The 19,411-nt window shown below is 37.1% G+C and overlaps 1 protein-coding gene and 1 long non-coding RNA gene across 5 annotated transcripts in view; one reads left to right on the forward strand and one right to left on the reverse strand.

Moving 5' to 3' along the window:
- The window catches only part of gfra4a (GDNF family receptor alpha 4a), a 571,203-nt gene extending 569,142 nt beyond the window's left edge, over window positions 1-2,061 (forward strand). For all 3 annotated transcript variants that reach the window (XM_041812125.1, XM_041812126.1, XM_041812124.1), the window contains one exon: window positions 1,869-2,061. In XM_041812125.1, coding sequence (XP_041668059.1) covers window positions 1,869-2,021 — 153 coding nt within the window. In that variant the 3' untranslated portion in view covers window positions 2,022-2,061. The remainder of the gene's footprint in view (window positions 1-1,868) is intronic.
- LOC121525914 overlaps window positions 1,980-19,411 on the reverse strand; it is a 29,231-nt gene continuing 11,799 nt past the window's right edge. The window contains exons 2-5 of one of the 2 annotated variants that reach the window (XR_005993276.1): window positions 5,662-5,837; window positions 5,477-5,581; window positions 5,314-5,378; window positions 1,980-2,062 (exon numbers count right to left, since the gene is read on the reverse strand). This is a non-coding gene — a long non-coding RNA (uncharacterized LOC121525914). Of the gene's footprint in view, window positions 2,063-5,313; window positions 5,379-5,476; window positions 5,587-5,661; window positions 5,838-19,411 lie in introns of both variants that reach the window. The other variant, XR_005993275.1, reaches the window with a different exon arrangement.

Below are 19,411 nucleotides of genomic sequence, written 5' to 3' on the forward strand. Positions count from 1 at the left end.
TATTTAATTTAATTTATTTTTTACCTGGTTAAACATCTTAATTTAATTGAAGTTTCTCCCTAAATGAATTTCTGAAGGACTTTTTTAAATGCCTGAAATGTGTAACTTTTGAAAGTTTGCGAGTTCAATAATTTATTATTTCTTCAAAAGTGTCAGTATCGATAAAATTACATCAAAAATTATCGGTATCATATCAAATTTTTAAAAATTGGTATTGCACATCTCTAGTTAGGAATGCTCTCATCATGCATTTAACTATTTTACTGCAAAATGGATATACAGTTTCACTTGACAGCGAAGACTCTGCTCAAAAGATGCTCCCTGTGTTAGTCAAACAGCATGCTTTGACTTTCCGGGAGCGCATGATTAGAAATCCCCACAAGTATATGACAGTGCATATTAGATACAATAAAATTAGTTCAGAAGCAACTAATCCATAGTAGCCTGAACCTGAATTTAAGGGTGCAACAAGCTTTATGCTATAAATGAGGAGGCTGGGGTGGAGGAGGTTAGGCTAAGACAGCAGCAGGAGCATGGTGCATCAGCATTTATCTAAGCAGGGATAAGTGAGAAGTACGTCATATTTAACACTTAACACTAGAAGATGGCGGACATGAGTAACTTCAATCCCAGTAGCAGTTTTTGGGTGTGTTTCCATTCAAAGTTTTGGAGTTTATAGGGTTTGAAAGACTCACGCCCGGTCGAGGAGATGAGTCGGAGCGTAACAGAGAGAAAGACAGCGAATTGTAGCAAGAATATTCTCAATACTGGAAGGAACAGAGGAATATTCACCCTCTGCCATGACTTCCAGTCATCCAGTGAGACCATGGGTGCTTCTGTTGGCACCCATAGCAAAGCCAATGCTTTGCCTCACCGTGTTTCCACTCCACCGGGGAGGGAGTAATCGGCGAATGCCGTGGTGAGGGGCACATGGAGATGGATCCAGGAATTTTTTAAAGGATTCTTCACTATTGGGAGATAGGGCTTATGGCGGAGGTCTGCGCTCTCCGAGTGCTTTTCTAGTTTTTTTTAATAAATTTAAAAAATAAAAGCCTATTTAGAGTAGTAAAATACCTGTCCAAATATCAATCATATGTTACACTGCTAAAATTGGCAGGTCAAATGAAGCTAACCCGAATGAGGAGTCGTTTGGTAGATGAAAGAGCTGGCTCTTTTAACTGAGCTGAGCCAAATGATCCAGATCACTGAAAAGAGCCACAATTCCCATCACTATTTTTAAACAAGAGCGAAAATCCACACTGTAAGCTTTTTATGTCGACCGGCCTCAGCATGCATTTGATCCACCAACAAGCTCCTTTATCCAAGCTCAGATTACTGCGGGGTTACATGTCTACTACCTCATTTTGTCTTGATGCTCTGATTGGCCCATAATGAATGTGACTGACAGATATTACATCTAATCACCATCTGAAAAATTTTTGAAAAGTGCTGCCCTTCCTAAACACCTCATTACAGGAAGTTGAAAAGAAATATGTGAGTTTTCTACTTCAAGTTTCCTGATGAAGGACTGAGTCAAATCAATTACAGGTGATGTAGGTGAATCTCAGTGTGGAGGATTTTTTTTCATGGTCGGAGGCGGTTAGAGGGAAAGAATCCTGATAGAAATGGAAAAGAATGATACCAACATCTGATGGGCGGAAGAATGTGAAGGATGGCAGAAAGAGAAATGTTTGAAGTGCTTTTGCAGCGTGAGGCTGAAAGACTTTGTGTTACTCAACAGTGGTGACGTCCTTGGAAGCTCTTACTTAACAGTAAGATTCTTTTTAATCAGAGTATGGCTTTGAGAGGTAAAATGTGACACTGTTTTTTTGTCCTGCTAATCTTGACGTTTGTCTGCTGTGTCTCAGGTAAACGAGAACGACAGATTGTGGGGCGACGAGGATGACTCCACCCTTCCCTCTCCGGGCCTGTCGGACCGCGGAGCCGAGCCCGTCTGCCTCTCTCTGCCGCTGCTGCTGGGCCTGGGTTGGCTGTTTGGCCTGATCCTCTCCGACCAATAAGAGGCCTCGCTCACCTGGCCTCCACGGACAAAACTCCAGACCTGGGGAGGGTGGGGAGGGTCGGTGCGAGAGGGCGAAAAAAGAAAGAAAGAGCCATTTCTACGTGTCAAAAAAACCAGGGGAGGAAGAGGGGGGGGGGCGACTCGGTCCCGTCCCGCTCCCTCCCCACACAGAAATCACACTTTATCTCTTTTTGTGAATCATGACTCCGAGCAGATGTGTCGTGCAGCTCACGCCCTTGCGTCCAGAGAGGAAATAAGAACAGGAAATACACGCCTCATTTCTAGCTTCACGTCTGCCCAAACACAAACTGTTCCACATGAAACACGCAGACTTTACTCATCGGAAAAACAGCGTCAGAGCAGAGAAGGACGTGGCTGAAGGTGTACAGCAGAGAGACACTGAAGCTGCAGTGAAGGAAACTATATAAAAACATAAAAATGAAACAAAAAATGTTTTTTTTTTGTCCCTGAACATTCCTTGGTGTAAAAGAAAATATTAAATGTTAAGACTTTTCTCTAAGATGAACTGTGATGAAGTGTTACACAAGATTTAAGGTGGATTTGTGCGTGTTTGTCCACATGCTGCTCATCAGCTTTGCTCTTCATTTGATGCCACATTTTTACTTTTGACTAGCCTCTTTTGTTACGCAGAAATTAGATAAAAGCACACGTTATAATCGAGTCGAATGACTATGAAATTCTTTGACTGTTTGCTGTCGTCTTTCAGTGGTTGGATGAAGAGTTCATTTCCAAATTCAGTCTTAAAAATCGGTATTTGTTGAAATTTATGCTTGAATTAGTCTTAATAAGTCTGTAAAATGGTTTCATTTTGGACCTAAATTACTTAGTCGCCTTTGAAATGATGAGATTTGTTTTATTTTAGTGCTTTAAATTGTTTTGTACGAGCACTTTGGAAGGGGACTCTTCATATATTCATTCATTCAGCTTTAAGTGTTCGGGCCTGACAGACATCGCCATCGTTCCTCTTAAGAAATGTATAAAAATCATGTGGTTTTTGGTGAAGCAACAGGACATGCAGACGGGTTTATATTTTTTAAACGTAGATGGACTTTGCCAGAGAGGAGACAGATCTATATCGACAAGTTTGTGAGCGATCGTGCTTTGAGGACTGATGGGGAAACAGGCGGCGCGGGTTCTGATGCGTGAACGGATGCTTCCGTCTTTCAGGGACTCCTGAAATGAAGGTGGCGACCCGTGATGGCCTGCTACCTGCCGGGACTCTTCACTCGGCACGGGACACCGGAGGAATATGTGGTGGAAAAAAGCACAGCTCTGATTTTTGGAGTGTTTGGACTGAGGTTAGTTTCAGCACACTGTCTTATAAAGGAATGTGTCATCTTCAATACTGCCATCAGTATTAGTTATGTGAAGAAATGCTCATTTGTTTCACTGTTTCATTACTAAACGCTGATTTTAACACTAAAATGGAAATGTGTGAATGAAAATGACACATTCTGAATCAAGTTGGACCTAAAGGCTCATAATGTTGTCGAAACAGCACACGAGATGATGGATTTTACCTGCCAAGCTCTACGAGAAAGAGGAGAAAACAGGGTTGGAAGGACTGTCTTAAAGGGGCAGTACACTCAAATCACAGTCATGCAGATATGTTTGGTTTCATTTGCCCAGGTTTTAAGGTATCATTCTCTGCTGCCATCCAAATACAATAAAGATTATTCAAGTTTTTCTTCAGAGCCTCTTGTGATTTTATCCTTCATCCTCATTAACATGACATTTAGTCTACATTTGGTTTAACCCCCCCCCCTTTAAACTTCATGCTTTTTTCCATCTAGGTTTTTATGCAGAAATGAGTCAACCGGAGCGAGAGGTTTATTTCTATGGAATTATCAAAGCAGCAACCTCGGTGGTTGAAGAATGAAGCTAATGAGGAAGTGCAAAAAAACTGCAGTTCCTCAAGTGTCCACTTGAGGCCGACTACAGCACCAGGTGTAATGTACAAACCGACTTTTACAGCAGAACAGGGCCGCCCATAGAGCATGTGTTGGATCAGTAGTATTGGTGCTAGCACCCTGGCTAACAGTTCCTTCAGTTTGGATTTGGAAAGCTGTCATCTGTTATTAGGCCGGATTAAATTTTCTATTTGTGGTACATTCTAACCCATTTTACCACTTTTTGTCCATCCATTATTGCCACATCTGATCACCACTTTTTACACATTTTTGCTACTTCTCTCCGCTACTATCTCCAATCCGATACCAGTGTGAAATTTCTGGACTGACTGTGCAGACTAGCAAATTATTTCAGATCTATATTTGACTCGGAGCATGGATAAAACAAATAGAATCATAATGCACGGCATCTCTGTGACCCTAAAGTTGTTTTGCAACTGATTATTGAGTTTTACTGCTAAATATTAAAATAATAGTAATGCGGAGGGCTGCCCCTTTTACCGTTTCGGCCATTTTTTCTACTTTTAACTCATTTTTGCTGCTTTTTTGCACATTTATGGGACTTTTTGGCCACTTTTATCCCAGCTTTTCCTTTTTTTCACCCATTTTGCCCAGTTCTTTTATTTTAGCTGTGGTAGCTAGCTCCAGTTTAAGTGCCAGTTTCCGTTCCTCACACCAGGGTGCCTTGCCACACCATTTAAGAACCACCGGTCTATGCCACTATTATCAATAAGTCAGCCTCAAGTGGACACTCAAGGAACTGCAGTTTCTTTTGAACTTCCTAGTTTTTTATGTTTCAGTTGTTGAAATGAGGCATTAATGTGTGCCTTTTCTCTTACAGTTTATTTATAATAGCCTAACCTTTTCTCTACATTATACATAGGAGAACTAACACCATGAATTTTGACTTTTTATGCTTTTTATCATTGCATTTGTGCTAAATAATGTTTTTTCTGCCCATTTAAACTGTGCATTTTTACTCTTTTGCTGACTTGGGAATAACGGCGTATTATTCACTGACATATTTTTACATTTTATATTTTATCATCTGAGCTCAGATTGCTGCACATCGTTGACAACTCCTATTGAAAAAAGTGTCTTTTATCATAAATGTAGTCTTTTAACTGAAGCAGAGAAATGAAACCTTCTTCTGCAATCACGGGATCATTAATTCAGATAATGAGTTATGACATGCCAAGATAGTGAGATAATCCACCAGGTGTTTGAAAAGAAAGCTAAAGATCTTCTCCTCTTATCACTAAAAGTGTCTCTGGTATGTCAAGAATAAAAAGATAGCACCATGACATGAGTAGCAGCTGATCTAAGAGGAAGATGTCACATCAAGGACTAAATACTCACTGACTGATCTCTCTTCCTGTTCAGCGTTGAGTCCTGGCTGATGTTTATCGCTGATGCACGTTGATCTGGGAGACAGAAATCAGGTCAAATGTAGCAGACACTCAATTTCACACTCTTCTTTCTTCTCTTGTCTTCTTTCTTTTACCCATACACTAAGACATACCTTTTCTTTCTCATGATGAGTTAGATGAATTCATGGGCCTGCCAGGTTAGCCACAGTTCAACAGTCAGACATCTCCAGCCAATAGGAATATAAAGTCTGGAAAATCTGCACTAGATGTGTGAGGAAACAACTTTTACTGATCCTGAGTAAGTGCCAGAGTGTCTGACAAAGCCTCTGTCTCTTACCATGATGCAACACCAGCCGAGCTCTGTCTCTGCACTGTGATTTGTGATTTATCAGTCCACAGGTGTCCTGCTGCGAGCTTCGGTGCCGTGAGGTGACTGACCAACCTGCTCCCTGCTTGTCTGCACCGACACAATCCCAGAAGTGACACGTGTCACTTCCTGCACGAACAACAACACTGTAAGTAAAGGAGACGTCTGAGTAGTTTTTCTCCTACAAGGGAAGGGACTGTTTCACCTGTTTGGAGTCTTTTCATCACCTAACATGACCCTCAGAGTCATAGTAAAGGATGTTTAGATGCAATACAAAGTCTATTATGTATTACGTATATAACAGACCCCTGATAAACCCAGAGAATGTACCTTCCTCCCAAGTTGGGATTTAGTTAAGATGTCAGAGCATGTGTGTTGGATTAGTAGCTTTGCTGCTAGCATCCTGGCTGACAGGGGTCCTGATGGTGAAAATATTCATTTGTTCACCTGCTTCTCTACCTTTATTCAATGTTTGTCTCTTTTTTTGCCCTATTTTGCCACATTAAACCAATTTTTTGCTACTTCTATTTCCACTTATTCCCTATTTTTGTCACTTTTTGGCTTATTTTGTTATGTGTAACCCTTTTTGCCATTTGTATGACATTTTTGATTCTTTTTTCCAATTGTGAACCTCTTTTGACCAATATTTGCCACTTGAAACCCATTTCGCCACTTCCCTTTACCAGTTTTGACCAAGATTTGCCATAGTTTCATCACTTTTTGTCATATTTTACCACTTTTGGCCTCTTGAAACTAACACTTGTACCCTTATTTGCCTTTTTGCCATCCATTTTTGCCACTTCTTTTTGCTACTTTTAACCTGTATTTGCCACTTTTGACCAATATCCCCTACTTCTATTTCCACTTATCCCCCATTTTGGTCACTTTTACTTCCCTGTTTTACCAGGCATAACCCATTATTGCCACTTTTTGTCTTTTGTAACCCATTTTGCCATTTTGCCAATTGTACTGCTTGTTTGACTCTACTTGCCAACTGGGAACCACTTTTGACCAATATTCGCCACTTCTAGCTCATTTTTGTCACTTTTTTGGCCATATTTTGACACTTTTAGCCACTTGTCCAATATTTGCCACTTGTACCCTAATTTAACATTTTTGCAACCTGTAAATCATTTTGCTGCTTCTTTTTGACACTTTTAACTAGTTTTTACCACTTTTGACCAATATTCACCACTTCTATTTCCACTTATCCCCTATTTCTGTTACTTTTTATGCCCTATTTTGTCACACGTAATCCATTATTGCCACTTTTTACCTCTTGTAACCCATTTTTGCAATTTTTTCCCAATTGTATGGCATTTTTTACTTTTTGCCAATTGTGAACCTCTCTTGACCAATATTAACCACTTGTAACCCATTTTACCACTTCCTATTTGCCACTTTATTTGTCATATTTTGACACTTTTTGCAACTTGTCACCCATTTTTTGCCATTTTTCTCCCACTTGTACCCAATACTTGCCTTTTTTGCCAGTTGTACCCCATTTTGTTTACTATTTTCATGCCTCTTTTACACCAGGTTTGCCATGTTTTTCCACTTGTAACCAATTTTCTATCAGTTTCATTGCCACTTGTCAATATTTTTGCTGCTTGTGTTTGTCACCATGTACACTTATTTGCCAGTTTTTGCAAAACTGTAACCCCCTTTTGCTATATTTTGTGATTTGTAACCCATTTTGATGCTCTTGTTGTTTGTAATCCTTTTCTGCCACTTTTTACCAATTTTTCTCCACTTTTTAGTTACTTGTGACCTACCTTAGCCACTCCTTTTGACACTTTCTCAATTTTTTCCTTTTTCATAATTATTTAATTCTCTTCATTTTAGTGCAACATTGTGACTAAGCTGTCCAAATGGTTTAGTTAATGTTTCCATCCATGTTGCCAGCATTAGCAATAAAAAGGTAATTCCACTGGAAGAAAAGGGGTTTGCGTGTTCTAAAGGCTATATTTAACTACAGAACAAATAAATGATATTCATTTTTGTTGCCTAAAAATACAACATGGATTTCACCTCTTAAGTTTACAGTGGACCACGATTTTGTGGACCTCCATGGACCCCCTATTTTTCCACATTGTTGGCCAAGTGTACATCACAGACTCTCACTTTAAAAACACTAAACTGTCGCTTTAAAGTGGCACCAAAACCTCATTTTTACAGGGAGCTCTCACCCTTTCTGATTCATAAAACGGTCATGGTACCTTATAAACTATTAAATTATGTCTGTATTGGTTCACTGTTTAAAAAAAACTTCATCCTAAGTTTTCCTTTCCAAAAGTCAAACAGAGAAAACAGCTGAGAGGCCAACACAGTCATCAAAACTTTCCAACTTTAGCATCACAAACTTTATTAAATGAGACCCCCAGTGTAAACAAAGCTGGTCCAACTTTAACTGTCTTATAACCTGCTGTGTACCTTTAGGCTAAAGTACAGGGGGCATGTTTGTGTGGCAGCTGCACTGAAAAATATGGCTTTACGTTGAAATAATAATGCACGTGGTTCTGAAAAATATCAGAAAAGCGTTACTTGATAAACACTGAGTCATCATCTGGCTTGTTTAGATGAGACTCGGGCCGTCATATTTTCATAATGTGAGACTCCATCTGTACGTCTGCCACCTGTGCTTTACATACGGAGGCTGTAATTGGACCCAGTGTCTGTGTTTTGGGTCAGCAGCTATGTGGGACAGACCTCCTGCTGTCCCACATAGCTGGAGCTGCTGATAAAAGGCTAAAAAATCCAACCATCAGGAAGCAGACTCCAGAGTATCCCTGAGCTAACTTATGATGTTGTTGTGAAGTTTCAAACATATGAAGTTTCTGGACTTCTCCTGGCTTCTGAAAGTATTTGTTCTCCAAATTTCCCCTCCTTTTGTTGAAATAAAAGGTGAGACTGTCTCTAGATTCCCGATGTAGTTTAGGCTCAGCAGACGTTGAACTACTGATAATGTCTTAAATTGGTAAACTGTCCCTTTAAGTTCACTATATTTCCTGTTGGCCATGGTGGAGCTCAAACTGTTTATTAATATTGCACAATAATTACCAAATGATTAAAAAAATATATCCCCTTAGAACTGAGGTCTTGGGGGATTTTTTTCACTCTGCTATAATCCAGCCATGATTAGGTGAAGATTTTTAATTAAAGGCCAACATTGAACCAAAACATGGCTCTAATCTCAAGTGTTGAGCAGGGTTACAAAAACAATTTCTCTGGTCTTACATAATACCTTCAGAATGCAGCAGAGGATTGCTGTTTTTCAGCGCTGGGATATTAAAATTGGTTCAAAACTACATTAGTGGTGGTAAATTGGGCTTTGTTGCTCACATTTTAGGCTGTAAATTTATAACATTAAGGCCTCAAAGGTTGACAGTCAGTAGTGCCAATGAATGACAGCTACTCCTTCTTCTCTAAACTCTCTCATGTCTGTTAAAAATGGCAGTGGTCAAAATAAGAACCTAGGGCAACTAAAACAGACTTGCCCATTACATCAGATCAGCAGCCGCATAATGAAGATGTTTACGAAAGAAAACAGACTGACTGGAAGATTTTCTGACCTCAACACTGTCACATGAGCTTGACCTTATTAGTGTTAATATGTTGATTGATTAAAGGTGTTTTTTAGAACATATACCTTTACAATATTTACTTGTGCAACACTCTTTATTCTTTGCACATTTCATAACATGACATCATGTCATATGTCAACAGGTCATGTCATTTCATGTCATATATTAACATTTCATTTCATGTCATATATCAACAGGTCATGTCATGTCATTAACATTTAATGTCATGTCATATATCAGCAGGTCATGTCATGTCATATATCAACATTTCATGTCATGTCATATATCAACAGGTCATGTCATGTCATATATTAACATTTCATGTCATGTCATATATCAACAGGTCATGGTGAGTCATGTCAAATGTCATATCATATAATTTTATGTTTCATCATAGCATGCCATGGCATGTTATAACAAGTCATATGCCATTAATGTCTCATCATAGCATGTCATAACATGTCATGTCATATGTCATATCATTTCATTTCTCATTATAACATGTCCTAACATGTCATATGTCATATGTCATATTATTTCATGTTTCCTCACAACATGGCATAACATGTCATATGTAATATATCTTTTCATGTCTCATCATGACATGTAATTGCATGTTATGTCATGTCATATCGTGTCATCTCATGGTTCATCATAACATGTCATGGCATGTTATGTCATAAAATAGCATGTCTTAGCATGTCATTTCATGGTTCGTAGCATGCCATGGCATGTCATGTCATAAAGTAGCATGTCATAGCATGTCATGTCATGTCATGTCTCATCATCACATGTCGTGGCATGTCATGTCATGGCATGACTTGTTATAAAAGGGTATGTTATAAAATGTCATGTTCTATTTCATGGTCTTAACATATCTTAACATTATCATAACATGATCTTGGTAATGTTTACATTTTGATTGCCTATTGGTTTTTATACAACAAATTCTTATGCCAAACTCTTTCCTTTCAGCACAACATGATGTTTTATTTCCTAACATTGCATGTCATATCATGTCAGGCTATATCATATTGTAACATGCCATGGCATGTTATGGCATGTTATGTCATGGCATGTCATATCCCACGATGTCATGGAATGTCATGCCATATAGTAGCATTTCATTTCTCATTATAACATGTCATCGCATGTTTTGTCATGGTGTGTCCTGTTGTAACATGTCGTAACCTGTCATCGATCTCGTAGTATAATAATCATACATCATGCTTTTGTCATGTCATGTTACATAATCATGTACATTCATACATTCATTCGCGTCATGTATTCATGACACATTACATTATACCATGACATGCTTTGTCATGTTATGTGATGTCATAACATGTCATGGCATGACATGCGAATCCCATGCCATGACATACATCAGACTGTGTATTGTATTCTGTTGTATTTTTCATACAGTTCATTACATTTTAGATTATTATCATCAGCAGTTCATACTGTTATCATTGTACCTTATGTCAAACATTGTATTTTTTCATTTCATGCAATCATATCAAACTGTATTATGTGTCATATCATATCTCATCATATTGCACAGTCATTGTTATCATTAAAATTCCATATTGCGTCATCAAATCTTCCAGATCTATGATCTTATACGGTGCATCATATTTTAAGGTTTAATTTTCAGGGTTTTTAGCTGTGAAGAGCTCAGGAGGAAATAAGCATAGAGTCATATAATCAAAAATCTGTGATGTGATTATGTTGTCCTGTTCACAAAAGGAGCTGTGTCTGCTCTTTGGTTCTAATTATTGCCAGAGTAGTTGTCAGACTGGAGCTATGGTGTCTGACACATCCAGGCGATAGCTGTAATTTTTGATGACATGTTTCTGTTTTGAGGTACCTACTGAGCATCAACAAGCAGGTTTTTGTTTACTGCAGATATTTTTGATTGAAACATTACAAGTACTGAGGAGGAAAAACAGCACAAAAAGTCTGGGTGTGACAGGATGAAGCGTGGGTGGGTAGATGGGAGCAGCTCCTCGGAGAAATGTTTACTAATTGTGATAATGTGTCTAATGCTGTCAGCGAGACGAGAGGAAAGAAAACGTCTGCTACCAGAAAACACAAATGCAGCATTTCTGAGAATTACATCTCATCGTGTAACCTTTGTTCAGCAAATTTCAATACGACAAGGGACTTCAGATGTTATTGCCACTGACAGCTCTGCAGGAAAAAAAGACTGAATCAAAACTGGAGGGAGGTAATTTCATTAGACTGTTTGGGTGAACACTATGAAGACTGTATGACCTGAAAATGGGCAGACGCATGTAAAGTCTGCAAACACTGGCTGCTTACAGGGGAATTAGACTCAGAGGATGAGGGAGGAGGAGGGTGGATGGTTTCATAAACAGCATAATGTGAAGAAGGGAAAAAAAGAGGAGAAAATAAGAGGCTCATTATCAGCCAACTGCTACAGAGAGCAGGCTGTCAGGATGATCAGGATGGATTTAGTCAAAGACTTGGAATCAAAGGGCAGCACCTAATCATGTGTTTACAGCGAACGGCAGCTCCTGAGGCGGAGAGGGAGGGAAAACAGGGTCGCACACGATGCCGGGGAGAGGGAGAGAGGGAAACAAAAAAGAGGAGAGGCAGAGAGGAATGTGGGGGAGGCAGGGGGATGGAGACAATGGAGAGAGAAGGATGGAGAAGGGAGATGGATGGCGGAGAGACAGAAAGACAAAGTTAGGGAGGTATATGAGGAAAACTGGAGTAGAGAAGAGCAAAAGAAAGAGAGGAGATGGATCCGAAACGACAAGTAAGAGTAGGCGAGAGAGGGGAAAAAGGAAAGGAAGAGGAAAGAAAGAGAAAGGACACAGCAAAAAGAAAAAACAGAAAGGGGAAATAAAGAGAAAAGCCAGCAAGAAAAAGAAGGAGTTGTTAGAGGAAGGAAAAGAAATATTGTCAAAAACAGGGCTAGGAGAATGAGTGGAGGCTGAAACACTATGAGAAAAAAACAACTGAAGCCACAACAAAGGAGCGACAAGGGTTTGTAAGAGTAGGTGAAGAGATAGAGACAGGGGAAAAAAAGACATAGAAAAAAGGACAAGAAGATCAAGAAAAGAATAGAGAATTATGTGAAAAGGGTAACTAATGGGTAACACAGAGGGAACATAAGCTGACATAAAAACTAAGTAATGAATGAATAATTATAACAGCTAGATGACAAGGAAAATATTTAAGGGTGAAAAAAACAACCACTGATCAAGCAGAAAACCAAATGAGTAACTGATAGTAAGATAACCAGGACACTGACGACATCTTATACTGTGACGTTTCTGACATCATGTTATACTATAATGTTTCTGGCATCATGTTATACTGTGACGTTTCTGACATCATGTTATACTATAATGTTTCTGACGTCATGTTACACTGTGACGTTCCTGACATCATGTTATACTGTGACGTTTCTGACGTCATGTTATACTGTGACGTTTCTGACGTCATGTTATACTGTGACGTTTCTGACGTCATGTTCTAATGTGACATTTCTGATGTCATGTTATACTGTGACGTTTCTGACGTCATGTTACACTGTGACGTTCCTGACATCATGTTATACTGTGACGTTTCTGATGTCATGTTACACTGTGACGTTTCTGACATCATGTTATACTGTGACGTTTCTGACATCATGTTATACTGTGACGTTTCTGACGTCATGTTATACTGTGACGTTTCTGACGTCATGTTATACTATAATGTTTCTGACATCATGTTATACTGTGACGTTTCTGACATCATGTTATACTATAATGTTTCTGACATCATGTTATACTATAATGTTTCTGACATCATGTTATACTATAATGTTTCTGACGTCATGTTATACTATAATGTTTCTGACATCATGTTATACTATAATGTTTCTGACATCATGTTATACTGTGACGTTTCTGACATCATGTTATACTGTGACGTTTCTGACATCATGTTATACTGTGACGTTTCTGACGTCATGTTATACTGTGACGTTTCTGACGTCATGTTATACTGTGACGTTTCTGACATCATGTTATACTGTGACGTTTCTGACATCATGTTATACTGTGACGTTTCTGACGTCATGTTACACTGTGACGTTTCTGACATCATGTTCTAATGTGACGTTTCTGATGTCATGTTACACTGTGACGTTTCTGACGTCATGTTATACTGTGACGTTTCTGACATCATGTTATACTGTGACGTTTCTGACGTCATGTTATATTGTGACGTTTCTGACATCATGTTATACTGTGACGTTTCTGACGTCATGTTATATTGTGACGTTTCTGACATCATGTTCTAATGTGACATTTCTGACGTCATGTTATACTGTGACGTTTCTGACATCATGTTCTAATGTGACGTTTCTGACGTCATGTTATACTGTGACGTTTCTGACGTCATGTTCTAATGTGACGTTTCTGACGTCATGTTATACTGTGACGTTTCTGACGTCATGTTATACTGTGACGTTTCTGACGTCATGTTATACTGTGACGTTTCTGACATCATGTTATACTGTGACGTTTCTGACATCATGTTATACTGTGACGTTTCTGACGTCATGTTATACTGTGACGTTTCTGACATCATGTTATACTGTGACGTTTCTGACCTCATGTTATACTGTGATGTTTCTGACATCATGTTATACTGTGACGTTTCTGACGTCATGTTATACTATAATGTTTCTGACGTCATGTTATACTATAATGTTTCTGACATCATGTTATACTATAATGTTTCTGACATCATGTTATACTGTGACGTTTCTGACATCATGTTATACTGTAACGTATCTGACATCATGATATACTATGACGCTGTTGGCATCATGTTATACTATGATGTTTCCTACATCATGTTACACTGTGATGTTTCTGACATCATGTGATTCTATGACCTTTCTGACATCATATTATACTCTGACGATTCTGACATCATGTTATACTATGACCTTTCTGACATCATTTGATACTATGACCTTTCTGACATCATGTTAAACTATGATGTTTCTGAAATCACATTATACTATGACGTTTCTGACATCATGTTACACTATGACATTTCTGACATCACGTTACACTATGACGTTTCTGACATCATGTCATACTATGACATTTCTGACATCATGTTATACTATGACCTTTCTGACATCATTTGATACTATGACCTTTCTGACATCATGTTATACTATGACGTTTCTGAAATCACATTATACTATGACGTTTCTGACATCATGTTACACTATGGTGTTTCTGACATCATGTTACACTTTGATGTTTCTGACATCATGTTATACTATGAACTTTCTGACATCATGTTACACTATGATGTTTCTGACATCATGTTATACTATAATGTTTCTGACATCATGTTACACTTTGATGTTTCTGACATCATGTTATACTATGAACTTTCTGACATCATGTTACACTATGACCTTTCTGACATCATGTTATACTATAATGTTTCTGACATCATGTTATACTCTAACGTTTCTAACATCATAACATAATGTGAATTTTCTGACATCATGATATACTATGATGTTTCTGACATCATGTTATACTATGACGTTTCTGACATCATTTTATACTATGACGTTTCTGACATCATGTTACACTATGATGTTTCTGACATCATGTTATACTATAATGTTTCTGACATCATGTTATACTATGACGTTTCTGACATCATTTTATACTATGACCTTTCTGACATCATATTATACTATAATGTTTCTGACATCATGTTATACTATGACGTTTCTGACATCATTTTATACTATGAACTTTCTGACATCATGTTGTACTATGGCATTTCTGACATCATGTTATACTATGAATTTTCTGACATCATGTTATACTATGACGTTTCTGGCATGTTACACTCTGATCTTTCTGACATCATAACATAATGTGACCTTTCTGACATCATGTTATTCTGTGATTTTCCTAAAATCATGTTATACTATGAATTGTCGGAGATCATGGTCTTCTATGGTTTTTCTGTCATCATGTTATAGTATGAGGTTTCTGACATCATGTTATACAATGACCTTTCTGATATCATGTTATACTATGACGTTTCTGACATCATGTTATACTATGATGTTTCTGACATCATGTTATACAATGACCTTTCTGATATCATGTTATACTATGGCATTTCTGACATCATGTTATACTATGACCTTTCTGACATGTTTTTCTATGACGTTTCTTACATCATGTTATACTATGACCTTTCTGACATCATGTTATACTATGACATTTCTGCCATGTTACACTCTGACCTTTCTGACATCATAACATAATGTGACCTTTTTGACATCATGTTATCCTATGATGTTTCTGACATCATGTTATACTGTGACCTTTTTGACATCATGTTTTACTATGAAGTGTTGGAGATCATGTTACACTATGGTTTTTCTGACATCATGTTACACTATGACGTTTCTGACATCATGTTATACTATGAACTTTCTGACATCATGTTATACTATGGCATTTCTGACATCATGTTATACTATGAACTTTCTGACATCATGTTATACTATGGCATTTCTGACATCATGTTATACTATGGCATTTCTGACATCATGTTATACTGTAACGTATCTGACATCATGATATACTATGATGTTTCTGACATGTTACACTATGGTGTTTCTGACATCATGTTACACTTTGATGTTTCTGACATCATGTTATACTATGAACTTTCTGACATCATGTTACACTATGATGTTTCTGACATCATGTTATACTATAATGTTTCTGACATCATGTTATACTATGACGTTTCTGACATCATTTTATACTATGACCTTTCTGACATCATGTTATACTATAATGTTTCTGACATCATGTTATACTCTAACGTTTCTGACATCATAACATAATGTGAATTTTCTGACATCATGATATACTATGATGTTTCTGACATCATGTTATACTATAATGTTTCTGACATCATGTTATACTATGACGTTTCTGACATCATTTTATACTATGACCTTTCTGACATCATGTTATACTATAATGTTTCTGACATCATGTTATACTATGACGTTTCTGACATCATTTTATACTATGACGTTTCTGACATCATGTTACACTATGATGTTTCTGACATCATGTTATACTATAATGTTTCTGACATCATGTTATACTATGACGTTTCTGACATCATTTTATACTATGACCTTTCTGACATCATATTATACTATAATGTTTCTGACATCATGTTATACTATGACGTTTCTGACATCATTTTATACTATGAACTTTCTGACATCATGTTGTACTATGGCATTGCTGACATCATGTTATACTATGACCTTTCTGACATCATGTTATACTATGAACTTTCTGACATCATGTTGTACTATGGCATTTCTGACATCATGTTATACTATGACCTTTCTGACATGTTTTTCTATGACGTTTCTGACATCATGTTATACTATGAATTTTCTGACATCATGTTATACTATGACGTTTCTGGCATGTTACACTCTGACCTTTCTGACATCATAACATAATGTGACCTTTCTGACATCATGTTATTCTGTGATTTTCCTAAAATCATGTTATACTATGAATTGTCGGAGATCATGGTCTTCTATGGTTTTTCTGTCATCATGTTATAGTATGAGGTTTCTGACATCATGTTATACAATGACCTTTCTGATATCATGTTATACTATGGCATTTCTGACATCATGTTATACTATGATGTTTCTGACATCATGTTATACAATGACCTTTCTGATATCATGTTATACTATGGCATTTCTGACATCATGTTATACTATGACCTTTCTGACATGTTTTTCTATGACGTTTCTTACATCATGTTATACTATGACCTTTCTGACATCATGTTATACTATGACATTTCTGCCATGTTACACTCTGACCTTTCTGACATCATAACATAATGTGACCTTTTTGACATCATGTTATCCTATGATGTTTCTGACATCATGTTATACTGTGACCTTTTTGACATCATGTTTTACTATGAAGTGTTGGAGATCATGTTACACTATGGTTTTTCTGACATCATGTTACACTATGACGTTTCTGACATGATGTCATACTATGACTTTTCTGACATCATGTTATACTATGACCTTTCTGACATCATGTTATACTATGACGTTTCTGACATCATGTTCTACTATGATGTTTCTGACATCATGTTATACTATGGCATTTCTGACATTATGTTATACTATGACCTTTCTGACATCATAACATAATGTGACCTTTTTGACATCATGTTATTCTGTGATTTTCCTGACATCATGTTATAGTGTGACCTTTTTGAAATCATGTTTTACTATGAAGTGTCAGAGATCATGTTACACTATGGTTTTTCTGACATCATGTTACACTATGACGTTTCTGACATCATGTTACACTATTACTTTTCTGACATCATGTTACACTATGATGTTTCTGACATCATGTTATACTATGACGTTTCTGACATCATGTTATACTGTGACCTTTTTGACATCATGTTTTACTATGAAGTGTTGGAGATCATGTTACACTATGGTTTTTCTGACATGTTACACTATGACGTTTCTGACATCATGTTATACTATGACTTTTCTGACATCATGTTACACTATGACGTTTCTGACATCATGTTCTACTATGATGTTTCTGACATCATGTTATACTATGGCATTTCTGACATCCTGTTATACTATGACCTTTCTGACATCATAACATAATGTGACCTTTTTGACATCATGTTATACTATGAAGTGTCGGAGATAATTTTCTTCTATGGTTTTTCTGACATCATGTTATAGTATGACGTTTCTGACATCATGTTATACTATGACCTTTCTGACATCATGTTATACTATGGCATTTCTGACATCATGTTATACTATGATGTTTCTGACATCATGTTATACAATGACCTTTCTGATATCATGTTATAGTATGGCATTTCTGACATCATGTTATACTATGACCTTTCTGACATGTTTTTCTATGACGTTTCTTACATCATGTTATACTATGACCTTTCTGACATCATGTTATACTATGACATTTCTGCCATGTTACACTCTGACCTTTCTGACATCATAACATAATGTGACCTTTTTGACATCATGTTATCCTATGATGTTTCTGACATCATGTTATACTGTGACCTTTTTGACATCATGTTTTACTATGAAGTGTTGGAGATCATGTTACACTATGGTTTTTCTGACATCATGTTACACTATGACGTTTCTGACATGATGTCATACTATGACCTTTCTGACATCATGTTATACTATGACATTTCTGCCATGTTACACTCTGACCTTTCTGACATCATAACATAATGTGACCTTTTTGACATCATGTTATCCTATGACGTTTCTGACATCATGTTATACTATGACGTTTCTGACATGATGTCATACTATGACTTTTCTGACATCATGTTATACTATGACCTTTCTGACATCATGTTATACTATGACGTTTCTGACATCATGTTCTACTATGATGTTTCTGACATCATGTTATACTATGGCATTTCTGACATTATGTTATACTATGACCTTTCTGACATCATAACATAATGTGACCTTTTTGATATCATGTTATTCTGTGATTTTCCTGACATCATGTTATAGTGTGACCTTTTTGACATCATGTTTTACTATGAAGTGTCGGAGATCATGTTACACTATGGTTTTTCTGACATCATGTTACACTATGATGTTTCTGACATCATGTTACACTATGATGTTTCTGACATCATGTTATACTATGACGTTTCTGACATCATGTTATACTGTGACGTTTCTGACATCATGTTATACTGTGACCTTTTTGACATCATGTTTTACTATGAAGTGTTGGAGATCATGTTACACTATGGTTTTTCTGACATGTTACTCTATGACGTTTCTGACATCATGTTATACTATGACTTTTCTGACATCATGTTACACTATGACGTTTCTGACATCATTTTCTACTATGATGTTTCTGACATCATGTTATACTATGGCATTTCTGACATCCTGTTATACTATGACCTTTCTGACATCATAACATAATGTGACCTTTTTGACATCATGT

This window comes from Cheilinus undulatus, linkage group 18 (assembly GCF_018320785.1).
Source record: "Cheilinus undulatus linkage group 18, ASM1832078v1, whole genome shotgun sequence".
Lineage (NCBI taxonomy): Eukaryota > Metazoa > Chordata > Actinopteri > Labriformes > Labridae > Cheilinus > Cheilinus undulatus.